Source organism: Myotis yumanensis, unplaced genomic scaffold (genome assembly GCF_028538775.1).
Source record: "Myotis yumanensis isolate MYYU_CA2020_CCGP unplaced genomic scaffold, mMyoYum1.0.hap1 SCAF_4, whole genome shotgun sequence".
Classification (NCBI taxonomy): Eukaryota; Metazoa; Chordata; class Mammalia; order Chiroptera; family Vespertilionidae; genus Myotis; species Myotis yumanensis.
In genome coordinates, this window is record NW_027223755.1 from 81,755,327 (window position 1) to 81,781,809 (window position 26,483).

Here is a 26,483-nt window from a genome sequence, read left to right on the forward strand (position 1 = left end):
CACCCATTTTCCTTCCTTTAAAATCTTTCCCATTGCTTGTAAACTATCAGAAATTGTTTGCTGAGCAGCGTTTAATCTTTCTGCAAGTTGTTTTGAGTTTGACACGCATCTTCATCCAACAATGCTTGTAATTGTGGGTCTTCAAACTTTTTTGGTTGACCTGGATGTTCTTTGTCTTTCACATCGAAATCATCACTTTTAAAGCGTTTAAACCAGCGTTCACAAGTATCTTGAGATGGAGCATGTTCACCATAAACTTCCTGAAGTATTCTGCAACACTTTTCTTCAAAATAAAGTAATGAATTAAAACTTCCCGCAAATGCTCTTTTTTTGGCACGAAATTCGACATTTTTAAGTGTAAAAATGTCTATGATGTTACCACCTTCAGAAAATTTGACATGTGAAGTTTTGAAGCTTGCTTTCAATACAACAAAATAGCATACATAGCCCTAACCGGTTTGGCTCAGTGGATAGAGCGTCGGCCTGTGGACTGAAGGGTCCCAGGTTCAATTCCGGCCAAGGGCATGTACCTTGGTTGCGGGCACATCCCCAGTAGGGGGTGTGCAGGAGGCAGCTGATCGATGTTTCTCTCTCATCGATATTTCTAACTCTCTATCCCTCTCCCTTCCTCTCTGTAAAAAAAAATCAATAAAAAATATATTTTAAAAAATAACATACATATCAAATCGCATATATCAACATATGTGTAACTCCATCTATTGGAAAAAATATGCATTAGTAACCGGTACACCTAGTAAGTGGGGGTGGTCTCCAGTCAGGAGGGCTGGCGGTGAGCTGGGAGCAAGGCCTTGATTGCCAGACTGGACCGTTTGGGTCTGGCCTTACAGAAGGTGGGAGCCAATGAAGGCTTTGGAGCAGAGTAGATGAGGTGCATCAGGAAGATGTGGCCTAGAGGCGCCTGCAGGCCAGCCCTACCCATCTGGACAGGAAGGAGCGTGGAATCGTGGATTTTTCTCATCTGCAGAGGCTGTGAGAAGGCCTGCTGAGCCTCCTGGGCCACCTTCCCACCTTCACAGGAGGAACAGGCACAAAGGAGAAGGGCAGAGCTCCAGGCAAGAGGAGGTGTGTACGTTTCCCTGCACAACTGTCCCACAGGAGGAGGTGAAACTGGGCTGGTCAACAGCCAGGGCCGACTTACCCATGGGGCTCAGTGGGCACCGTGCCAGGGCCCACACATTTCTAGGAACCCACCAAAATGCTTTCTTTTAAAAACAGGACAAAAAAACTGTTAGGTCAAAAAGTGTTTTTATATATAATATTAATATATTCATAAAGTGTAATATAATCATAAAATATAGCTCATATAGTCATAAAATTTAATTTTTTAATATTTTGTTTTAATGGAGGAAGGGGCCAGGGAAGCAAAAGTGTCTAAGGACCAGGGAAGTAAAAAGGCAGCCCTGATGACAATGGGGGCTTCAGATGACAACTTGAGACAAGTTTACCCAGAGTCCTGGAAAGGCTGAGGGACGTGTGTGTGTGTGTGTGTGTGTGTGTGTGTGTGTGTGTGTGTAGGGGTGGGTGGGGAGGGGAGGTCTGGTGTGAAGGGACAGTGTGGAGCCGTCACTGCGGCTCCTCAGCTTCCCTGGAACGCTGGCACCACCAGGTCCGTTACCTGCTGAGAAGCGGCAGCCCAGAGACACCGGCTTATCTAAGATGACAGCTGCAGGGCACAGTTTCAGTCCAGGCACTGAATCCAAAAGCGGTGCTCTGCGCACCCCGTGACATTGCCTCCCAGGGCCTGAACGCCTCCAAGGAAGACATGAGGTTGTCCCTGTGTGAGTGGGGACCTGCAGAGAGGTAGCTCTGCCCTCCTGCCGTCTCTGCTCTTAAAACAAGACAAGTTGGGGGAGGAGGGGCTTCTGTCCTTCACCTGGGATAACTCCCCCTCCCCACCATCCCTAGGAAAGGCCAGGGCTGGGATAAGCCAAGATGGAGGGACATGCTCCCTGCCCGTGGGAGCTCCTGGGCAGATCTTTGTGGGAAAGAGACAAGGTTTCAGACATGCTGACCAGGCCATGGAAGCAAGTGGACCTATCGGGTGCGATGGCCTACGGCAGAGAATTAAGCAGGGAGGGCACAGGCCTGGTGTCAGGAGGCCTGGGGTTCAGCTCTATCCCTCAGCCTCAGTCTCCTCATGTGAAGTGGGGGCAACCCAAGTCGTGGGTGTGAAAGGGCCTCACAGGACACACGGACCCAGGACGGACTATAATCTGAAAGGGCCGACGGGAGGAAGGGGAGGTCGTCTGTGCTGGGAAGAGCTGGGAGCCCCTCCCTGGGTGTGGTGGGGCCGGGGGGGCAATGTTCACACCTTCTCTCCGCTGGCCCAGGGAGGACTAGTCTGGGGAGGCTAAAGTCATGCCTCCTCCCATCTGACAGGCTTTGTTGGGCTTCTGCCCTCACACCCTGGGAGGCCAGGGTGGCCTAGATCCAGGCTCCTTGTTGGCTGCCGCGGCAGGGATGGGCGGGGCAGGAGAATGGCTCAGAACACACTAGGGACCATCCACCTGGAGCCTCCTCAGGTGTGTGCTGGGGGCGGGGATGGCAGGGCAGGGTTGGGGGGTTGGGGGGATGAGAACCAGCTTGCCTGGAAGGTAAGTGACTTTCCCGGAGAAAAGCCAGAGGGAGCCCCACGGAGAGCCAGCAGCCTCAGCGCGGGTGGAGGTCCCAGGTCTTGGAGGTGAGGCAGCTCTCCAGGCTGCCGTCTTAGGGGGCGACGTGAGGCCCTCGCTGGGCCGGGCAGGGTGGTGGGAGGGCAGTGGGGCCCACGCTGGGGACTCTTTCCTCCTTGCTCGGCAGCTGAGGTTGTTTTTTTCCCTCGGCCACTGCCGAATTTCCCTTCGCGTTGGATAAATAAGCAGCAGGTCCAACGTCAACGAAACAGGAGCTGGAGCCGCTGCACAAAAGCAGCTTTCAGCAGTGGCAGGCGCCTCTGGGCGTCCTGGCCACAGGGTGGCCACAGCGGCCCTGGCAGGACTGGGGCTGGACACAGATGGGGGCTCTCTGGAGGTGGGGTACCCTTTGCCCCCACAGACGCTGTCACCTCGTCCCTTCCCCGAAGCCCCCCCAGAGCCAGCCGCTGCTCCTGCTCCGAAAGGGCCTGCTTCCTGCTGTTCGCTCTGCCCTCCTCCCCTCTCTGCTCTTAAAGCACCTCCTTCTCCAGGACTCACAAACTGTCACTTCTACTGGTCCCGGCCGACCCCCAAAAGAGACCAGTAAAACACTCCCTCTCTTAAAACCTCCCCATGGCTCCCCATTGGCCAAGGTAATCCAGGCTCCCTGCCTCACTAGGGCCCTGGCAGGCTGCTTCCATTTTCTCTCTGATGCGTTCAGTGCTGCTCCCTCTGTCTCGAACACTCTGCCCTCTTTTATCTGGCTCCCCGTTGGGTTTAAGAACCTGCTCATGTGTCACCTTCTGCGAACCCAGCCCCAGGTTCCCTCTCTAATCACGGATGTCAGCTGACACCAGAGCTGTCACTGTTCTACCTGTGACTCCAGCGACCAGGAGCAGCCAGAGGACAGGTGCCCTGTCTGTTCATCTTGTGTCCCCAGCACCCAGCCCCGTCTGGGCTATGTGCTGTGTAGGGCGCAAAGTAGGTGCTCAATTAATGTTTGCTACCCACCATTCCCATAAAATCACACGGACATTCCATTTACATAAACTAAATGCAAACTAATCTACAGTGGTCATCTGAGAGGGGGAGGAAGAGTACAAGAAAACTTTTGGGGGGTAAAGAATATATTATTCGTATTATTATTTATTTATTTATTTTTAATCCTGGTGCTATGGCTCGCCTTTAAGCAAGTTGCTTCAGCTCTCTCTTTTTTTATCTTTGTTATTGAAAGTATCACAGATGTCCGCCGTTATCCCCCATTGCCCTCGTGCTTTAACTCTCTTTAAGGCTGTTCCCTTATCTAAAAATCAGGATTAATAATAATCACCTCATAGGGTATCTTGAGGATTAAATGAGATGTCAATTAATACTCAATAAATGGTAGTTATTTTTAAGCTCATTTCACCCTATATTGACCAGTTATTATATATACACCACTTATTAACTTTTTAATGTACTACTTCCCAGTAAGATAATTGCATTTTAACTGGAAGATAATATCTGGGTCAATTGTGGTAATAATTTCACAAGTATATCCATATGGTAAAACTCATCACATTGTATACTTTAAATATGTGCACATTTATTTTACATCAATAATGTACCTCAATGATGCTATAAAAAATTCACAGACCCATCGACCCAGCAAAATTCACACACCCATCAACCCAGCAAAATTCACACACCCATCGACACAGGCTCTGTACTATAGAAATAAAAGTACAGGTCCATTCGGGGGTCGGCAAATGTCTTCTGTAAAGGACCAAATAGCAAACATGTTCAGCTTTAGGGGCCATTTGTCTCTATGAAAATTACTCAACTCTGCCATTGTAGCTCAAAAGGAACCATAGATTCTAAACCAGTGAGCATGGCTGTGTTTCAATAAAACTTTATTTAATCCAGTTGGCTGGATTTGGCTTGTGGACCACAGTTTGCAGAACCCAGTTACAGATACACATACTCCAGTATCTGCATGGCCGATCTATATCAGAACAAGCCACTTAAATGTCTATCCAAGGTGATTAGCTAAATAATTTATAATCCTCACTGTAAAGATCAGAGTGACTATTTTTAAAAAATGGTTGGGCCCTGTGTGTGTTGAAAAGGAAAGACATTTATGATAGTAATTTAAAAATACTTTTATTATGAAAAACTTTAAATATACAGAAAAGTTTAACAAAATTTATAGTGAGCACCTGAATGTCCACCACCTAGATTCTACCATTAACATTTTACTTATTTTTACCATATATTCATCCATTGATTCATGATAGATTATTAGGTGAAAAAAATGAGGCATGAAATGTACTATATTAATTCCATTTTAGCACAAGTGTTTGTAAAGTCTAGACAAAAGTATCAAAAGAGATACCTGAACTTTTTTTAAAATCCTCACCCAAAGATATATGTTTATTGATTTTAGAGAAGGAGAGACATCGATGTGAGAAAGAGACATCGATTGGTTGCCTCCCGTAGGCACCCTGACCTGGGGTCAAACCTGCAACCTGTTAACGTATAGGACAACGCTCCAACCACTGGGCCCCCAGCCCGGATGAGATGTCTGAACTCTATATTGATTAGCTGAGTGCTGGGATTGTATGTAAGAAGAGGAAGAAATGATTGTGTTATTTCTCTGCTCATCTCTAATGTTGAATTAGTTGTGAAAAGTGTAAAGCCCTAAGAAGGAATTTTTAAAACACTTCTTTAGTAAAAACGGAACAGTCTAGTCCAGCCCTTGACATCTCCTTAAAGGGAAACTGATTGAGTACCAGGGCTCCAGCTTCAGGGAGGTGGGCTCATTCCCTGAGGCCCACCGGAGGGTCTTACCCAGCCCCGCCAGGGCACGGGCAGGCACACACGGGAATAACCAGGCCCCTGCATGCCCTTGGGTGCACACACACACTTAGTTCACCCTTCATGCCCCCATACACAGCACACACACATGCCAAAGCTCACCTCTGTCTGCCCAGGCTGCAGTGACACTCCACACCCCGCCCCTGCCCAGAAGCAGGTGTGTCCACGTAACTGCTGGGTCCTCCATCACCAATAGTGCCTCCTGAGGGGTGTCCAGAGCACCTGGAAGAAATACAGGACCGGCCCTCCTTCTAGTTCCTGTTTATTCACAGACACCTCTGTCCCCAAGAGTCCAATCGACATCCCTTTCCTAATCTCAGGCCCTACTCGTAGTCAGCCTCTTCCAGAAGGATCTATGGCCCCCTCCTCATGACATTCTTTTCATACATTTATGAGAGCTCCTTCCAAGCCATGTGACAAGCTACCCAGGCGCTCCCAGGCCTGTGGGGAGACGGGCACAGGTGTGGTGGGTGCAGGGCACAGAGGCGGGCGCCAGGTGAGGGTTGTCCTGTAAATGGCAAGATCAGAGCTGAGTTTGGGAAGGAAGGACCAGCATCTGCCCAGTGGAGGGGAGTGGTGGCTACAGTCAGGGAGGATGTGGTAGGCAGGGCCTCAGGATGGGGAGTTCAGGGAGACCGGAGTGGTGGGAGGGGGACAGAGGTCAGGAAGGTGTCCCTTCCCACTTATGCAGGGCAACTTGGCTCACAGCCGAGGGCCCCAGGAAGGGAGGTGTCTCCCCCCAGGAAAGGGACTCCATTCCCACCGCGCCTGCCCCTCCGGCCCCCTCTGCCCAGTAGAGCAGAAACGGGGTGGGCGTTGATGGTAATCTCCCTCTTCCCAGTCCCCTCCGGTCCTCCTCATAGTCTCCCTTTCAGTGAGCGCCTGGGGTATTGTTCCACCTTTGTAAAGAGGGGGATCGAGTGACAAAGCCGGGTGGGTGGGCAGGCGGCCCAAAGGGCCTCTTCTCTCCCAGGCAGCATCTGTATGGGGGAGGGGCTGTTCCATAACCCCTCCCCACCTCTGGCTTCCCAAGAGCAGCTGTTACCATGGTGACAGGCCTGGCATCCCCTGGCTCCTGGGGCACCCTCCCCATTACACTGCCAGAGGAAGGGCCCCTGATTCCTCTACACCCTCAAGGCGGGGGGGGGGGGGGGGGGGGGGGGGACCTGGTTCCCAAGCCAGTCCGAACAATGGGAAGCCTCCACCAGTCTGAGCTTCCCACTCTAGCTGCCAGCAAAGGGGACAGCTCTGGAGCCCCCTCCTCCCACCAACACCATAATGTAGGGGCTCAGGAGGCAGGGTCATGCTCCACTGTCATCCATGCAACTGTACCTCCTCAGGGCAAGATACAGAGAAAAAGAAAGTGTCCCCTTGGCCTTGAGCAGCTGCTAGAATTGAAGCAGAGGGGGAAATGGATGGCGTATGTGAGTGCACAAGTCGGCAGACCGTGGGTGGGCAAGGATCCTGGGCCCACAGAGCAGAGCCTCCACTCCATCCAGGACAGAGGGCTGCCCTTAGGAGGTGGTGCTGGGCAGCCAGAGCAGCAGAGAAGGGCCTCTGTGCTGGGGGGGTTGGAGGCAAGACAGAGGTGGCATGCTGTTTCCCGGGAGGAGTTGGAATGGGGGGAGGAGGGGGATTGGCAGGAAATGAAGAGGCAAGTGGGGAAGTTATGCCTTGAAGGGTTTCTGCTGCCATCTCATCTCCATGAGCAAGAGCTGCCACCCTGTGTAATGGGGAATGGCCACTGGCATTTTGGCAATGAACCTCTGTTCTCCTTGACCAGGTGATCAAAGTCACAGCCTTTTTCCAAAGGTACCTCCCTCCTGCGCTACCTCCTGGGGAAGTTCAGTATCTTGCAGCAGCACCTCTCATGGCTCAGGGGAGCCGAGCATATACTATGCACTGGGCACAGTGCTGGCTGCATCTCCTTGGATGCCCAGTTTCTCGTGTCCGGTGAAGAACAAGGGGCTGGGTGCACGCCTGCAGCAGAGCATCTTTCTTTCCTTCCCCCTTCCTCATTCTAGCTCAGCTCTTAGAGGGGGTGAGCACTAATTACAGCCACTGCCCCGACTCCTTCTTGAGCCCCCACCACATGCCAGGCTCTACAGAAGGGTGAGCTGGGCCAGCTGGGCAGGAGCCCTTCCTCTGGTGGGGACAGGCAGCCTCATGCAGTGGAAGAGCCTGAATGCCAACCCTGACCCTTGTGAGTTCTATAATCTAGGGCAAATAGCTTAAGTTTTCTGAGCCTCAATTTCTCATCTGTAAAATGGGCTCAGAGTTCCTTGTAGGACTATGAGAGTTTAAAATGCCTGGCGTGGGGCTGCTTGGCTTCCCGTAAGTCCTCAGTCAGTCTCCTAGCCCTCCTGCAGGTCACTCCCTTAGTCATTCATCCTCTAAGCATCCCTGAGCAGCTGCTAGGGGGACTGAACTTGTGCTGAGCACACATGTGGAATCTGAGTCTGAGTCTTCCAGATACTCCTAGGGGGTGAGGGCAGATGGGAGGTGGGCAAAGGAGTGGGGACAGCAGTCTCAACTTGAGGCCCAAACCAGAGCAGGGCCCCTTGGGTGATGTGCTGGATGCCCTTGGGTTTCACCCACAGAGCTACCCAGGGGCCATGGAGGGTATCTGGCTGAGCAGAAGTGGGAGGACTGAGGTGCTCTGGGACCCTAGGGAGCCCCCACAATCCAGCCCCTCAGAAACACCTTCCCAACCTGGGCGTGTACAGTGGGTGGGGTGGGCAGTAAGGGGCCTCAGTCTCAGACCCCATTCACTTCTTTTTTTTAAAAATATATTTTATTGATTTCTTACAGAGAGGAAGGGAGAGGGATAGAGAGTCAGAAACATCGATGAGAGAGAGACATCGATCAGCTGCCTCCTGCACACTCCCCACTGGGGATGTGCCAGCAACCAAGGTATATGCCCTTTACTGGAATCGAACCCGGGACCCTTGAGTCCGCAGGCCGGCTCTCTGTCCACTGAGCCAAACCGGTCAGGGCCTCATTCCCTTCTTGTCATCTGTCACCGACAGACTGACCATATCCCTAGGGGTTCACAGTTACTGCCTTGTGTCCTGCCCTGGTGGTTCCATCTGTACCCCAGGAAGGACAGTTCTCCCCATCTCCACGGTTTGAGTGAGGCCCACGGAAGCAGGGGGCGTAATCATCCAATGTCATCCTGATCGTGTAGGGAAAGGAAATGACCGGCTGTGAGCGGGCAGACCATGCGGTGCTTCAACTCGCCCCACAGGGCCGCCCCGCCCTGCCCCGGGGTGGCTGCGGGACGCGGCGCCTTTAAAGCCCAGGCGGGGGCGTACCCGGCGCGTGAAGGACCCGCCTCTGGGCTTGTCCGCCCGGCGCCCCACCCCGAGGCTTGTAGCCGCGGCCGAGGGAGGCGGCGCCGGCTCAGGCTCCGCGGCCGCTGGAGTGGCAGCGGCGGTGGAGACTCGGCGCCTCTCTCCCTCGGGTGGCTCTCCTGCGCGCTGCCCAGGGCGCCCAGCCGCGCCCGGACACACGCGGGCGGCTCGGCGATGGCCCGCGCCCCGGGACCAGGCGGGCGGGCATGGGGGTGTCGGATGGCGCGGCCCGAGTGAGCCGGGGCCGACCTCCCGCCTTCGGCCGGGGCAGCCCGGGATGGCCGTGCCGCCGCTCCGCCGGGCGCTGCTGCTGTGGCAGCTGCTGGCGGCGGGTGGCGCGGCACTGGAGATCGGCCGCTTCGACCCGGAGCGTGGGCGCGGGCCGCCGCCGTGCCAAGCGGTGGAGATCCCCATGTGCCACGGCATCGGCTACAACCTGACCCGTCTGCCCAACCTGCTGGGCCACACGTCGCAGGGCGAAGCCGCCGCCGAGCTGGCCGAGTTCGCGCCGCTCGTGCAGTACGGCTGCCACAGCCACCTGCGCTTCTTCCTGTGCTCGCTCTACGCGCCCATGTGCACCGACCAGGTCTCGACGCCCATCCCTGCCTGCCGGCCCATGTGCGAGCAGGCGCGGCTGCGCTGCGCGCCCATCATGGAGCAGTTCAACTTCGGCTGGCCGGACTCGCTGGACTGCGCCAGGCTGCCCACGCGCAACGACCCCCACGCGCTCTGCATGGAGGCGCCCGAGAACGCCACGGCTGGCCCCGCCGAACCCCACAAGGGCCTGGGCATGCTGCCCGTGGCGCCGCGGCCCGCGCGGCCCCCCGGAGAGGCAGCCCCGGGCTTGGGCGGCGGCGGCGGCACCTGCGAGAACCCCGAGAAGTTCCAGTACATCGAGAAGAGCCGCTCCTGCGCGCCGCGCTGCGCGCCGGGGGTCGAGGTGTTTTGGTCGCGGCGCGACAAGGACTTCGCGCTCGTCTGGATGGCCGTGTGGTCGGCACTGTGCTTCTTCTCCACGGCCTTCACCGTCCTCACCTTCCTGCTGGAGCCTCACCGCTTCCAGTACCCGGAGCGCCCCATCATCTTCCTCTCCATGTGCTACAACGTCTATTCGCTGGCCTTCCTCATCCGCGCGGTGGCCGGGGCCCAGAGCGTGGCCTGCGACCAGGAGGCGGGCGCGCTCTATGTGATCCAGGAGGGCCTGGAGAACACGGGCTGCACCCTCGTCTTCTTGCTGCTCTACTACTTCGGCATGGCCAGCTCCCTGTGGTGGGTTGTGCTGACGCTCACCTGGTTCCTGGCAGCCGGCAAGAAATGGGGCCACGAGGCGATCGAGGCCCACGGCAGCTACTTCCACCTGGCGGCCTGGGGCCTGCCGGCCCTGAAGACCATCGTGATCCTGACGCTGCGCAAGGTAGCCGGGGACGAGCTGACCGGGCTCTGCTACGTGGCCAGCATGGACGCGGCCGCGCTCACAGGCTTCGTGCTGGTGCCCCTCTCCTGCTACTTGGTGCTGGGCACCAGCTTCCTCCTGACTGGCTTCGTGGCCCTCTTCCACATCCGCAAGATCATGAAGACAGGCGGCACCAACACAGAGAAGCTGGAGAAGCTCATGGTCAAGATAGGGGTCTTCTCCATCCTGTACACGGTGCCTGCCACCTGCGTCATTGTGTGCTACGTCTATGAGCGCCTCAACATGGACTTCTGGCGCCTTCGGGCAACAGAGCAGCTGTGTTCCCCAGCCAGTGTGCCGGGTGGCCGGAGGGACTGCTCGCTGCAAGGGGGCTCAGTGCCCACTGTGGCTGTCTTTATGCTAAAAATCTTCATGTCGCTGGTGGTGGGCATAACCAGCGGTGTCTGGGTCTGGAGCTCCAAGACGTTCCAGACCTGGCAGAGCCTGTGTCACCGCAAGATGGCAGCTGGCCGGGCCCGGGCAAAGGCCTGCCGGGCCCCAGGAGGCTATGGCCGTGGCACCCACTGCCACTATAAAGCTCCCACCGTGGTCTTGCACATGACTAAGACGGACCCCTCTCTGGAGAACCCCACACACCTCTAGGTACACAGGCCTACTCAGGGCGGCTGTTGCCCCCTCCTCTACCGCCCCCCCCCCCTCCTGGAGGAGACAGCTGACTAGCAGCTGCCCAGCTGTCAAGGTCAGGCAAGTGAGTGCAAGGGGGCTGAGGACCAGGGCAGGGAGACTCTCCTTCAACCCTCACATGTGAGGACCCAGTGAGGCTCACTCCCCTGTGGCCTAACGCAGGGGGTGGCCTGGCTATGTCCCCACAGTGTCCCAGGGGAGCATGTGGAGAAGGGGCAGGAGGGGGCAGGGTCCAGCAGGGAGTTTATTTAATGATGTAATTTATTGTTGAGTTTCTCTGGAAGCTGTGACTGGAATAAACCCCCATGTGGCACCCCTGAGTCCTCTCTGGGCTGGGAAGGTGGGAGGGTCGGGGGCTCTGCAGGAATCTCCTTTGTGAGCAGAGCTGGGGTGGGTCCCTGCCCCTGTTCTCTGGCTCCCCACCAATCAGGAGACTGTCCCCCATGGAACAGCTGTGTTTTGCAAGAGTCTCAGAGTCTGCGTGTGTGTGTGTGTGTGTGTGTGTGTGTGTGTGTTTCCCTTTTGCCTGTCTTTGCTCCTGTTGGCAACCTGCTTGCCTATTTCTGAGGCCTGGGTTCCTGCTTCGCAAAGTGAGGCTGGGATGCCTGCCTGCTGGGATACTCAGGGAATCCCCCGGGATGACATCCTCATCTCTGGCCTTGGAGAATCTAGCCTATTTGGGGGTTGTGTTTAGTAAGTCTTCCTTTTCTCAGACTGCTTTCCTCATTTGTGTAGAAAATGAGGGCATCGGTCTATCTCAAAGGTTCTCAGAGCTTCAGGCCCTGCTCCTACTGCCTCCTGTAGCCCAGACTGCTGTCTTCCCTGGGGTCTGAGGCTGGTGTCTGGCCATCCGTATTGCCTTTGAAGATTGTCAGTGCACCCACTTCCCTAGTTGGGGCCCTGGGGTTCTCTCTGGGTGGCGTAGAGATGGGACTAGACTGGTATATGGGCCTCTTGGTAGCAGACATAGACATAGAGATGGGAACCCGAGTAGTGGGAATTGGGCCTTCAGCTCCTAAGAAGCTGTGGAAAGATTTGAGGTACGGGAGCAGCAATAATAAATTGGGCAGGTACAAGGCAGTATGCATGGATGCCAGGGGCTAGGAAAAGGTCCATGGGACCCCCATCAGCTTGGGATTAGACTACAGGGCCCCATCATGGCCTCAGCTGTGGCCACTGAGACCCTCACCTCGAGCGATGTGAGGGTCTTGGTTACTGTCCCTGGGTGTATGGCACAGTGGCATTCATTGTCACTGCCAGGAGGCCCCAAGGATCTAGTTCCGCTGCCGGCCTCACTTTGGAGCCAAGGGGAGGCCCAAGGTCAGTAGCTTCATTTCAGTGGTAGGGGTCAGCCCCCCAAACCCAGAGCCTCTCAGGACAGAGTTCTTGCCCTGCACCAATCACCCATCTCACAGGGCAAGAGAGAATCCAGTTGAAAACCAGCGACAGTTCCATTAGGAGTTGAGATGGGTTTAGGGCTGTCCCTCATCACATATAACAGTACTGACCTCTGGGGGAATTTTGCAACCCTTGTGCCTTTTTGCTTCTGTGTCTCTTACATGTGGAATGCCTTCCCCATCTTAATCCTTCCCTTTTCACAGAGCACACAGTAGGTCCCTGTGCCTTCTTCGATCAATGAAGCCAAATGACCGTAACACCTTGTAACTCTCCCTGTGAGGGTCCTTGAGTGAGACAGGATGAGCTTATTGATAGTGACAGGGGCCCAAGTTCAGAGTGGGAGGGGCAGTGGCTGCACCAAGCTAGGCTTATAGGCCAGGTCTGCAGGGAGCGGGTGGAGCTGAAGCTGCTAAAGGGCCTGCACTGGACGGGCAGCTGGAGCAAAAGGATTCCGGAGATGGTAAGAAAAAGGCAAATGTGAAGGGTGGAGGGAAGAATTAGCATCAAAATGGCACCAGTTCACGCTATTCCTTGCCAGTCATTGGACAAGGGAGGGGGGTCCTTGGCTATGTTTCACTCAGCAGAAACCAGACTGGCTTCCAGAACAACTAGGAGGCGGGTGGGGACTGGGGGGAGGGGTAGTCAGGACCAGCCCCAAGGGGGCCCTGTCTGCTTTGAGCCTGAGATGGTTCACATGGGCCAGTACTTGGGAGGGAGGGAGGATGGACCTTGCCAGCACTGGGAGACACTATAGAAACGTCCCAGACCCTAGAGGAGAAGAAGGAAACAGTTATTAAAGGCCTCTTACAGAAGTCCTCAATTTGGTCCTCCTCTCCCCACTTTACAGATAGGGGAAAGTGGAGGACTTGGCTGGCTCCTCACACAGACAGGTAGGTGGTCTGCAGCCTCCAGAACTTTTGTGACTTCCTCCACCACCACCACATCCCAGGGGAACAGCAGATGTTGTAACCTGGGGTTGTTTTGTCCAAAGAAGCCCCTCCCAAAGCAGGGTCTCTCCACACCCCAAGACAAGTAATTCCAGAGCCCCCCAAAATGCCTCAGAAATTAACACCTGCTAGACTGTTCATTGTGTGCCTCCAGCCCCTCCCCTCAGTGGCCCTGGTGGCCCAGCAGGTGGGTCTTCAGAGCACCACAGCACGTCAGTCTGAACTTGTGGCTGGGAGAGCCTGAGTTAAGGGAACTTCTTTTTTTTTTTATTGCTTAAAGCATTACAAAGGGTATTACATATGTGTCCTTTTTTCCCCCGCCCTTGACAATATCCCGGCTTCCCCTACCCCCAGTGTCTTATGTCCATTGGTTATGCTCATATGCATGCATACAAGTCCTTCAGTTGATCTCTTACCCCCCTCCCTCCTGCCCCCCAACCCTCCCCAGCCTTCCCGCTGCAGTTTGACAATCTGTGTGAGGCAGCTCTGCCTCTGTATCTATTATTGTTCAAAAGTTTATAAGGGAACTTCTTAGGTCAGTTCACAGGAGTCAGCAAGGAGGTCAGATTGACCTGCCTCGGTGGTCAGTAGCTGCTATCAGTTCCACCCTGAAAGGGAAAGTCCCAGCATTCCAGAGCAGTCCTGGGTGTAAAAAAGGCCTCAAGGCCCTGGTGAGAATGGAAGCTGTTAACAGGAGGGCAAACCTCTTTCTACCTCCCCTGAGTTTTCTCACCCCTGCCAAGGAGACCCTGGCTCCCTGCCCAAGTGGTGGCTTTGGAATCCAGACCCCACCTCACTGCCACCCCTGACTGTACCTCCTCCCCAGAGACAGGGTTTGAGGAAAAAGAAGTCAGGATGAGGGAGAGGCCTTAGTTGGTTCTCAGAAGTAATGATTCATACCCATCTTCAAGAATAAAAGTTCTCGCCCTGGCTGGTATGGCTCAGTGCTGGAGCTTTGGCTGGTGCACGGAAGGGTCCAGGATTTAATTCTGGGTCAAGAGCATGTACTTGGATTCCCGGTTCCCTCCCTGATCTGGGGCAGAGCACATGAAGGAAGCAACCAGTGATGTGTCTCTCACATTGATGCTTCTCTTTCCCCACCCTTCCACTCTCTGAAAAGCAATGGGAAAATATCATGTGAGAATTAACAACAAAGGGTAAGTTTTTGTCCCCCTTTATAATACTCAACCAAAACTAGGTGGCTCCCCAAGGTCACACCCCCGGGGAAGAAGTAGGGAGAAAGGGTGCTTCTCAAGGTTGGGCAGGACCAGGATACAGACCCACGGTCCCAACAGCACTATCCTAGGAACCTGCCTGAGGGACAGAACTGCATACACACGAGGTGGGAGTCCAACTGTGTGTAGAAAATGCTCACAGGTAACACAGCCCCTTCTCCAGAGCCTGAGGGCTGATCAAACCAATCTGACCTTGGGGCAAACTGCTTCCTCCCCTGCAGGACGGAAAATCCCCAAGTGCTCAGGGCAGGCCTGGCTCAAAGCCCGCATTCAGCAAGGCCACACAATGAGTCAATGGCAGAACCCACACCCAGGGCTTGGGTTCAGGTGGTCAGGAATTGGTAGTTTCTTTTCTCAATAAATGGGAGCATGCAGTGGCTCTACAAAACTTTTGAAGTCCATAGGTAAGCTGCCACCCAGCGGTGACTACCTGAATCAACCACTTGGACTTTATAAAACTTCCAGCATAAAAAAAAGTACAGAGAAAACAAGATTGGCTACATGGTAGAATTGTTGAAGCTGAGTACATGAGAATCCATTATATATTTACTCTTTTTGTGTTTGAAATTTTCCTTGAAAGTTTTTTTTTTAATCCTCATCCAAGGATATTTTTTCCATTGTTTTCCAGAGTGGAAGGGAGAAACATCAATGTGAAAGAGACATGTCAACTGGTTGCCTCCTACACATGCCCCGACTGAGGGTGGGGAGGGAGCCCACAACCCAGGTACATGCCCTTGACCAGGAATCAAACCCAAGACCCTTTTGTGCGCAGGCTGATGCTCTAACCACTTAGCACACTGACCAGGACTCCCAGAAAGTTTTTAAAATGTCAGGAGTTTCCCCAAAATTAACTAAAAATCTACATAAATTTCTATAGTGAAGACTTAAAAAAATAATTTCCTCTAATTCTTAGTAATTTCAAATAAAATGTTGGGGGGTTTCGGACAGAGACAAGGCCAGGGAAAACGAAGGTCTTACTTTGTACCCGGGTCATCAGAAATGTCTCCTGGAAGCAAGGAAATGAGAAGCTGGCTCTAACCTGTGGTTAAAAAGGCTAAGTCAGCCCGGCCGGTGTGGCTCAGATGGTTGAGGGTCGACCCATGAACCAGGAGTTGATTCCCGGTCAGGGCACATGCCCAGGGTTGCAGGCTCGATCCCCAGTAGGGGGCATGCAGGAGGCAGCCGATCAATGATTCTCTCATCATTGATGTTTCCATTCCTCTCTCCCTCTCCCAAATAAATAAAAACATTAAAAAAAAAAAAAAAAAAAAGACTAAGTCAAAGGTCCTCTCAATGCTGAGGAATAACTGGTTCTAAGACTCAGTAGGAAAACTGAGGACTCAGACTATATACTATCCACTAGCACCCCAAGGAGCACAAAGAAAGAGTCACCAGCATTGTTTTTTCTTTATAAACACAAGTACATAATGTTTATTTGAAATTCCAATTTATTACAAGTTTACCCCTCAATGGGGCCCTTCCTCCTTTAAGACAATTAAAAAACAACAAATTCAGGTATCACTGAAGTGGGAACACAGGATTCTTACTGTTAACAAGAACAGACTGGCTCTAGGGTAAGAGGCAGGAGGTGTTGGTGGCTGGGATTATGAAATTGTAATGTCAGTGCTAACTCCAAGCCTGTGGAAAGGGGACAGTAAACCTATCCACCAGCCACCGGAGCAAATCCCCAAAGTCCTTGAATGAAGAGGACAGGGGAGAGGCAGGGACCACACCTTGAAGTTTAATACTAAGAGGCTTTATTCCCAAATTCTCTAAGTTGCGATCCCCTTGGTGGAATTCTTTTCCCTTCATTTAAATAGATACAGGAGAACCTAGGTGATCCAAATTTCCAATTCAAAGTTGATAGAAAAAAAAAATTAAACCCTGTTTTGCATTTTTTATCAAAATCTTCCATAAAAGGGAAAGAAGACTACAAACTTTTGCCTAAATATAACCACTAGTGCTAGAGTCATTGTCGGAAGGGGCTGCCTAACTTCTCCTCCCATCTCTACTCCCACTGACACTGACCCCTGAAAGATTCAGGTTCTCAGGGAGTAAAGGCATGGGAGGAGGGGGTGAAAATGGGAATGGAGAAGGGAGAACAGCCACAGGGGCAGGCGGGGGGATGCCCCCTCCCCCCCAGGTCACACTGATTGCTGTGATAAGCCTCCAACCCACTTCTCTGAAGGAGAGAGGATGGGCTGAGGGAGGAGATGGGGCAAAGGAAAGCAAACACATTATCATATAAATTGTACTGTACATGTGCCAAAGCAAGATGACAAATATTTTACAAGATGTTTTTATACAATATCACTGCTAAAACAAGCAATTTTTAATAACTAGAAAAGTCAATTAAAAAAATTAAACATTTCAATCCTTCCTGCTTTTCTTCTGCTCCCCTAAGAGCTTGTCTGGTATGTGGGTGGGCTGGGCTCCAACACCCCTCTGGCCAGATCCATCAAACTAAAGATTATATGCATGATTATAAGCAGGGCTCCAGTCTCTCCGTGAAGTGCCTTAGTTTGTTTTCTGGAGGGTGTGGTGGGTGGAAGTGGGGAGAGAACTGTCACAAAGAAGGGGAAGGAAGGGTATTCAGGAATGGCTCTAGGACATGTCCCTTTACTCTGCCAAGATCAATTCAAAAGAGCACAACTGTTTCATGATGCTGGTGAATACAGAATTCTGTATGGCACTCACTAATACCGTCACCTGAGAGGGAAGGGGGGAAGAGACAGAGTATGGGCTTAAAGAAAGAAGGCTGTATATAAATATAGATTTTTAAAAAGCCACACCACCTAACTGGCCTGGTTATACTTGATCCTTCTGTGTAATACAGTAATCCCGCCCCTGGAGACCAAAGGGCTTGGCACTATTGTGGTGGCCAAAGTGGAAGGGATCTTGGGTAGGAAGGGAAAGGAATTGGGTTCATACCCTTGGGCTCTTCATGGAAATTCTCAGAAAGGGTAGGTTAAGGTCTACCACCATATTTCTAGGCAGAGACCAACCCAATATTACGCTCTCCAAACAGCTCTGCTTGATTAAGGCTCTATGGAGAGTTTTAGAAAAATAGCACAAGCTTGGGACAACAGGCATTTCAGGACTCCCTGTGATATCCTCCCTTCCATGTTCTTCTCCATCCCACTCTTCTTCCCTTGCTCTCACCTCCATTTCCCGAACCTCAGCTCCCTCTCCCTTACCAGGGCCCCACCTATTTCTTCTGTCTTCGTCCCCTAGACTGTCCAATGGTCTCTGGCTCACTGTCCCCTTCATCTTCAGTAAACTGGTCAGGAAACTTCTTGCGTTTCCTACGGACATATGGGTGGCCAGGAAGGTGTTTATGCAACAAAGCCACCAGACACTGTTCTGTCTTCACCATGCAGTTTAGCACATGGCTGCCTCGGCAGTTGTAAAGCTCAGCGTTGGTAAACACCTGCTTCATGTCGGTAAGAAACTCTTGCACAGAGCGGTAGCTCCCACAGGAACATTTGTTCTGCATTGTCTGGAAATCCATGGGGTGGGTGATCACATCATAGTAGTCCTCAGCCTCATCTCTGGTCACAGGCTCCCTGTGGAGAAACCCCAAATGGAGATATCAGCACAGCCTTGACACAACGGACAGAAACTTTGCTGTTAAACCATTAGCCACAGAAGGCCCACCCCGCTGAGATCAGCCACCTGGGAGGCACAGAGAAGGTGTGTTCACTTTGCACTAAGAGCTGTCTCTACCAGTTTGGAACATCAATCCCCTGCCACTGAGACATGTCTTGAAAGGAAGGGATCAGATTCGTTCCTAGGGGTTCAAATGAGCACTGCCTCAGCCAGTGAGAACACAGAGCTATTACCTGAAGGGCCAGCTGGAACGGTACTTCACAATCTTGCTGAGGATCTCTTCACACTTCTGCAACTCCAGGCTTTGCCTCCGGGAGCTCCGTTTGGTCTGAAGCACCTGGTGCCAATGGAAGAAGACATTATTACAGATCCAAGAGAAGAAAAGTGGACAAAACAGAAAATGTATATATCTGCTTTAAAAAAGAGAGAAAGAAAGAGCTCAACCACTTTCTTAAGAGCAGATGGACCTGGGATGATGATGACACTGCTGTATATAAGCAAGCAATTGCAGAAAACCAGACCGTTTGTGGGTGCCACTGGCAGACAATTCTGTGTGAGTAGGGAGTCTCAGGGAAGAAAGGCAAGAGGTACAATTCCTTTCCTATGCTCTCCCGCTGCAGGCTGTGACTCGAAGAAGAAGGAGCCACAGAGTTGAAGAGGTTAGGGCTGGGTAAGTAGGAGGATCTCTCATTGCTCTTTGAGCTCCCTAATGGCTTGCTTTATGCCCCCAGCCCATCCCAACCCCAATTTGATCTGTCAAAACAATCAAGTTTTCAAGGGCCTCTTTTTGTTCTTTAAAGCTCAAGTGAAGTCTAAAGCAAAACCACTACAATCACAGTGGAGGAGCAGAGGGGAGGGTAATGTCCCTCCCATAACAACTGTCAGCAAAAGACCAGAGAGTAAATGAGGCTCCGACATTGCTGACATTCCCACAATGGAGACCCAGCCCCTCTGAGCCACTGGAGACACATGGATACTATTTTAAAATCCTTAACAAGTCGCAGGCTGCCTGTTAACTACAGGAGACAATGTTTGCAGGCTACAGCAGGAGAATGCCGGACATAGCTGTTCCTGGAGGGCCTGCTGCCTTGTCTGCCTATAGGCCCTCCCATCAGCCTCCAAATTTAGGGAGGAGGGAGGAGGGAGGAGAGGGGGAGGCTCCCACCTGTTGCCTGATGAATTCCTAATGCTGGAGTGGGGGATAAGAAGCAGAAACATTAGAGGCAGAATGATAAATAATTCTTACCAGCTCATCAACCTCAGTGTCATCTACAGGTGGTGCCTTTGGCTGAGACCTCCTGGCAATAGGATGTGGCTTCTTAGCTGGTCGTCGGCCTGGCCTTGCCACAGGGGGGATGACACCCTGCTTGCCCCGGACAGTCTTTCGAGGTCTCACTGAAATAAAAAATACAGACTGAGAGGAGAACAACTGAGGATGACGGAAGCATGTTATGGAATGAGGAGATAATCGGACAAGCAAAGCAATGGCTTCCTTGGGTTACAGAGTGCTCTTTGCTATCTCCTGTCCTGTCTAACAGGACATTGTGAAGGGAGCAGTAGTAGATGAGGAATGAATACCTTTCATCAACTGCCAAAGACCTTTTAAGAGCCTCCTCAGGTCAGTTCCTTCAGTGCTTCTATCCTCTGGCCCCACCCTGTTCAGTTACTCCTGGGAATGAGGCTCTTGAAGGAGTCAATTGTAAGTGACTCACTCAGAAGGAGAGGCCATTTGCTACAGGTCTGCCTGGAATTACTACAGCCCACACTCAGCCTGAAAGAGTGTAATGCATTTACATGTGAGATGAAACTTGACTATAGGAGAGATCCTGTTTTATAATTCCCAGAGTTATCTTTTCTTAGAGAAAAGCTGATACTTATGTCAAGTATTTATGTAAAGTCTTTCTCATTGAATACAATTTAGGGATCGCATCAGTCCTGCTCTCTTGCATTTCTGAAAACCATAGACAGTCATCTAGGTCACTCCCATAAAAAGCTGCCTAGGATCCCCAAAGAGAGAAGAAAGAATAAATACAAAGGCACCCAAGACCACTTGTGTCTCAGGTTTACATCAGGTGCTTAATGTCACACAAACCAACATTCCTCAATATACCACGCTCCGGAAGGATTAGCTCAAGGTTTCTCTACTAAACAAATTTTCCCTGGAAAACGGGAAGGTGACATTTGGACAGACATAGGGGCATACAGAGGCAGTGATACAGGAATAAATAATGTTAACCCTTCATTGGCTATTCCAGGGTCTCAAGCCCAAGACCTGGCTAGGAACAGGGTAAGCAGCTGGTGCCAAGGATAAAACTTTGGGATGTTAGGAACAGACACCAACCCCAGACTTGAGCTGAACTAGAGAACCACATCTTTGGTGGTCTAAAAGGCAGAGTAGACAAAATGCTTTAAATACTTCCTACATCCTTTTGATAGAAACAGCCCTTGAAACCTGGAAAGGAAACAATTCTTGGAAAGAGAGCAACACCTCAGAAGTAGAAAGCAATCACTAGTTTGAAAATAAAACAATCAGTACACAGCTATATTCAGAATCTGCTTCCAGACAAACACGCATCTGAACCACAACTTTCAGCCAGTAGATGCTGGTCTCTGTGTGATGCAAGGTTAATGGACTGCTTGTCTCCTCACCCTGGATACCTGGAAAATCATGCCAATAGGAATGAGTGAAATTGAGGTGTCCCAAATTAAAAGCCTTCAGGACTAGAGAGATGGGAGCAGGTGTGTAAGCCCAGGCCCTCAGGTTTGGCGGCACTACTGAAGTAAGAGATTGATCATGCCAAGCATCGTCTCTCTCCTTATACTAACTCTGATCATTCAGAGTGCTATGATCTTGGGAATTATATCATCTCTTCAAGAGCTCATCAAAATCTTGATCTGTGTCTCTTTTCTACTAACCTACAAAGAAGGATATGTTTTGAAAAGAGGGAGGCTAAGGGTAAATTACAGAACTTCCAGTTTAACCATGAAAACAACAAAACTCTCAAAGAGTCACACAAAATAAAGAGTCAGCGAGGTAAGGGTAAATGATGAGGCCTTTTTCTCCCCTTACTGGCATCTAATGTGAAACATATACGAACCTTCCTAACAACTTTATGCCTAAGCTATGAAAAACCGGCATTCTTTTTCAAACTAGCAAAGCTATGCCCTGAACTCTATAGGCAAGTGAAAAACAAAGGAAAAATTACTTCTCTGAAAACAGAACTAAAACAGAGGCAAAAGAACTGTTAGGAGAGGGCAATGGAACTAGACCTTCTTTACTCATTGTCCCCAGACAACGAGGGGTTCAGAATCAGAGGCTTGTCATAAACATACTTGGTACCTTGAATTCTACTAAATCGTGGATCAAGTGAATCTACCATAAATTAATGTTCTTGAGACGAAGCTACCCAACCTCCTAATAGGAAGGTGGTTAAATGGCACCTTGAAAACCCATTTAAAACCATGGCAATGAAGTCACCCCAACAGCCACAATATGTGAGAAAAGGAAGATGAAGGCAAACTGAATACTTACATCGCAAACCAGCCACCTCATAATCTTCTTCCTCCTCCTCCTCTTCTTCCTCTTCACTGCTCTCATCATCTTGGCTGTTCTCAGAAGCAGACTCTTCTGTGTAATTCCTGAGAGGTGAAAAAGCATACAGGGAACCTGGTTCTCAGCCAAAGTGTTCCTAGGGGGATCAAGTCCCATACGGATCCCAGCAACTTTTCCCTCTTCACACACTGGGCAGATTTGATGATGAGGAAGGTAAACTGAATCCAGGCCAGGACACAGGAAGTAGAATGAAAACGTAAGCTTCAACAGCATACCTCCCCGACCAGGCCCCAAATGCTTTGGATAAGACACCAATGGCAACAGAAATCAAGACCAAAATGTACCCCCCCCACCTCAAAACAATTCAAAATTTTATTTCTTTTATCTCACAAAAACAGCCAGATACTGTAACATTTAAGGTATTAAAATGTGTCCCCAACTCTGGGGTGGACTGAAAGAATAAAAGCCCAGACAGGTGTTACTCCACCTTGATGGCCCCCTTCCAGGAGCTGAAACAGCTTGCAGATGACCATAACATCAAAGCAATGGTAATCCCAGCTCAGAACAGCTGGTCCAAAGCCCCACCATTTCAGAACAGCATGCCTCATCTCTCTTAAGTGTAGCTGGAATGGAGTGAGAAATAACTGAGTAATACTGTTAGGTGAGGTCAGGATCAAACAGCTCTGCCCTTTCAAAGAGAGACCAAGCCAAAGTGCCTATAAGCTGCCCTTTTACAACCTCAAATTTCAATGTGGAAAACAATTGTATTAACTTGGCAAATATTAGGTGCCTCCTTTTTACAAAGCCCTGTGTTTGGCCTTATTGAAATTAGGGTGAAGAACAAAGCACCACCTCTACTCTCAGGGCATTCACAATCTCATGGGAAGACAATCAAATGCACCAAAATGCTGTCTTAGATATTGAACACCCAGCTGAAACACAAAGAGGAACAATTAATTCTAAGGATGTAAGGACACTTCAAGAGAACACAAAATTTTCGGTAGTTTACACCCAGTAAAATGAGGGAGTACTTGGAAGAGAGAATATTCCCACTTGGGAGGAAAGCACAAGAGGCAAGGACGCACAATGAACAGTTTGTAACAAGCGCACAGATATGGGAAGGAGGGCTCATAAAAACATATGCCAGTATTGTACAGTAAGAGTCTCAAAAGTTAGGCTAGGGAGTTTGGACTTTATTAAAGAGGAAATGTAAAGATTGATGTTTTTGAATAGTAAAGTGACATAAGCAGGTCTTTGCCTTTTATAACCTATTCGGGTCTCATCACTAAAGCTGGAAGAATAAGAGGGTGAAAGATATGAGGTAAGGAGTTGAGAAACCACTGAGGAGCCCAGGTGAGAGATGTAGGAGGGCCAGTGACAACAGGGACCTTGGAGAATGGACAGCAGATTGATTCATAAGACATCTGGACACTGACTTGATAACATCTGACAAATGAATGACTATGGAAGACAAAGGAGAGGAAGATGTCCAAGTTGACAACCAAATTCTAATCATGTTAAGGAAGGTCGGAGTAGGGAAAGTAATTTGTTTCAGGATTTGGTGGTTGCAGACATAATCACCAATTAAGAAATGGGCAAGGGGCAGAAGGAGATATATTGTCATTTTAGAAGGTATGGTCAAGAAGATAGAGAACATAACTGGTAATGAAACTAGAAATGTCAACATTAAGCTAAAATGAAATCAGAGCCCTTTGAGTTCCTATTATACCTTAAATGATCAGGCTCCATACCCAATAGATGGACTTAAATTAAAGCTCCTTAAAGTCATTCAGTTTGAATAACTGAAGCCTAATTATAACAGCTATTTATTCATTTGTTTTTGGGAGAAGAATTCTCACCTGCCACGGGAGTTGCGCCTGGCAGTAGCAGGCTGGCAAGCTGGGCATTGCCACTCACCATCTGGTACTTCATAGAGGGCCGGCCTCAGACAAAACAGGTGGAAGGCTTTATTACACTCATCACACAAGATCAGTTTGTCATCCTCACCTGCAAGAAGATAAACTTGTATGGCACTGTCGGGAACATGGCAACAGTCAAGGAGTTGGAAGAAAGAGCCACTCGCCCTCAATTAACACTACAGAAGGAACAAACATTCTAGTACAATGCTACTACATGTTTTTTTTAATGTAGTCACTTTCTGAAAAGAAATGTAGCACATATTAATCTGTGGCTTAGGTCTCCTGATTTATATTCCAAAATCTACCCAGAGCTAGGACAGGACAGTTAACATTTATTAAGAGGCAGCAAAAAAACAGTGATAGCAGGAAATTTTGCTGCTCCTTTCCCACTAAGACATAAATTCCCTATGAAGTATTACATTTTCTGCCCTTCTTCCTTCTGGACCCCCTAAACACTTCCCAACTCGTATCTGGTATGACTCTCTTAAAACACTTGTTTCCCTACATTTGAAAATACACTGAACCAACTTACCATGGCCATTTCCCCTCCCCAACCTTCATTCTAAATCAGTTCTTAGGGAAACTGTTTTTGGAAATTAAATTCAAACCAAATTCACAAAAGAATTTTAGCCACTGAAAAGTGAATCACTGAGGGAGGCTTTTAGTCGTGACGTTCCTTTTACACACATGGACTTAGAAAGCTCTCAGCATTAAACGGTTCCCAAATGCCTTTGCTGTGTAGAATTCTTGCTGGAAAACCCAAACCTGAGTATTCTTCACAATGTACAATACAAGTACTGCCCTCTGGTGGTAGCACCTGTCCTACTTCACAGATGAATAAAATTCAGACAGTAAGATTAAAATGTTTAGGTTAACTAATTTTCTTCCTTGTATAGAATTTAAAGATTGGAAAGCAACTGCTCTTATTTTATACTCAATATTGGGGAACAAAGGGCCTACTCTGATTTGTGGATATGTGATTTCAGATTAGCATTTTATTATAGAACTCCAGCAGGTAATAACTGTCCCACCACATAAAATTTTGTGTACGCAAAATTCTTTAGGGGAGAAAAGATCTGGGTTAACTAGTCACAGTTCCTGATACATTCAAATAAGCAGCACTGACCTAAATACACCTACCTTTCTTTCGACAAACTTTGCACCTGGCATTTTCTGCTGACATATCCCACTTGATACAGGCATCAAGCATCCCAAGTAGAACATGCATTCTGGAAAAGGTCTGAGCTTCACGGATGGCTGTCTTCCATTTTTCCAGAGCAGATGCAACCTAAACAGAGACCAAATCAGGCCAGTATTACTACAGGGACCTCAAAGACATGAATTTTTCACATAATACTGACAGAGTTTACACTGAAAGAGGAATAGGTAGATACCAGAGAATTCTGAGTACATTTTCCTCCTACAGCTCCTCCTGTCTAACTCATTTATAAATCTTATAGAAGAAACCAAGGCTCTAAAGAGGGTGTGAAAATACTTGCCAAAGGTCACATAAAGAATTAAGGGAGGGAAATAACTGGAGACACATCTCTTCTAGTGAAAACCACTTAAAGATTCAGTGTCATTTAAAAGCAGGAACACTTTTTAGTATGAAAGTACCGGGTAGCTCAGTTGGTTAGAGCATTGTCCCAATACACTAAGGTTGCAGGTTTGATCTTCAGTCAGGGCAAATAAAAGAATCAAATAATGAATGCTTAAATAAGTGGAACAACAAATCAATGTTTCTCTTTCTCTGTACCTTCCTCTCTCTAAAATCAATCAATAAAAAACAAACTATTAAGTGTTGATACAACATATTCCTTTAGACACTATCACCAACTTCTAAGTTAAGTGAAAATTTGAAAGTCCCAGAAGTTAGCCTGACTTCATTCTGGGCAGTTAATCTCTGCATATTGCCTTCTCCATGATCATAAAATGCAAATTAAATTAGAATCAGCCAAGCAAAACATAGGATGGTGGAAAATATAATCAGCAATTTTGATGATAAACACAACTAACTCTCTTTCCTATGGTGAGCATCTACCTAAACAAATGCTAATGTGGGGGGTTATCATTCTCAGATAGTCAGAAAATACAAGAGATAAGGTAAAGCTTAGGCAATTCAGCAGAAACTGAGAGACTAGGTTATCTTAGCATCATCAACCTTGTGGAGGTCATATTGCTCAACTGTCATGAGTGAACTAAAGTGGATTAGCAATCCCTGATACTTTTACAACTTGGGCTAGCTCTAGCTAACTGACAACACTACTGCTGGATTTCACTGCCCTGCTCTAGGCAAAGAGGTCTATTTTAAGGAATATAGTCTTCCTCCTATAAGAGAGTCCAGTTATCCTGGAAAGCCATAGGCTTTACAATAGCTGCCAAGGGAGAAGGATAGTTGAGCCACTTCTAAAGCTGTGGTGTGAGGGAGAGAAAATAATGTTGTCCTTTCTCTTTCCTACAGAAATAAAGAACCACAGAGCACTTCACAGGTATACATTTATGAATAATAGCAAGGATCATGTAAACATACCAAAAAAGTCTATTTAAGAGGCTGCTAAAGTTCTAGGGGAAATTGACTCAATTCCTTATTCCAATCTCCAACTGCGGGTATTTCAACATCTGCCTTCGAAATACTGTACAGCACAATTTCCTTCCTTCCCTCGTCAGAGTGCGTCAATAAGACATGGGGTCCATTATGACAGCTGCTAGTTTTCCCCCCTGTTGTAATGGAGAGCTAACATATGGTACCATAGACTTTCTTTAAAAGAGTGCTATGGAAAACAGATAGAAAATGGCTAAAATGGGCTTTGCTGTCCTCTAGTGGATAGTCAGACGCACACCTTTTCAAGAAAATCTTAGCATATAGTGCTTTTTTACTTCCT

At 49.5% G+C, this 26,483-nt stretch overlaps 2 protein-coding genes across 2 annotated transcripts in view; one reads left to right on the forward strand and one right to left on the reverse strand.

Annotated features, from left to right (window-relative positions):
• The first annotated feature begins 9,119 nt into the window (after positions 1 to 9,119).
• FZD9 (frizzled class receptor 9) lies at positions 9,120 to 11,244 on the forward strand. The gene has a single exon (XM_070411545.1). The coding sequence runs from the start codon at positions 9,120 to 9,122 to the stop codon at positions 10,896 to 10,898; it is 1,779 nt and encodes a 592-aa protein (XP_070267646.1). The 3' UTR covers positions 10,899 to 11,244.
• Positions 11,245 to 17,640: 6,396 nt separating this feature from the next.
• BAZ1B (bromodomain adjacent to zinc finger domain 1B) overlaps positions 17,641 to 26,483 on the reverse strand; it is a 74,383-nt gene continuing 65,540 nt past the window's right edge. The window contains exons 14-19 of the mRNA XM_070412769.1: positions 24,742 to 24,889; positions 23,542 to 23,689; positions 21,662 to 21,768; positions 19,376 to 19,524; positions 18,363 to 18,466; positions 17,641 to 18,086 (exon numbers count right to left, since the gene is read on the reverse strand). Coding sequence (XP_070268870.1) covers positions 17,729 to 18,086; positions 18,363 to 18,466; positions 19,376 to 19,524; positions 21,662 to 21,768; positions 23,542 to 23,689; positions 24,742 to 24,889 — 1,014 coding nt within the window. The 3' untranslated portion in view covers positions 17,641 to 17,728. The remainder of the gene's footprint in view (positions 18,087 to 18,362; positions 18,467 to 19,375; positions 19,525 to 21,661; positions 21,769 to 23,541; positions 23,690 to 24,741; positions 24,890 to 26,483) is intronic.

Bases quoted from the DNA above. Each gene is read 5' to 3' on its own strand.
- FZD9 (XM_070411545.1), top strand. From the start codon at position 9,120: ATGGCCGTGCCGCCGCTCCGCCGGGCGCTGCTGCTGTGGCAGCTGCTG.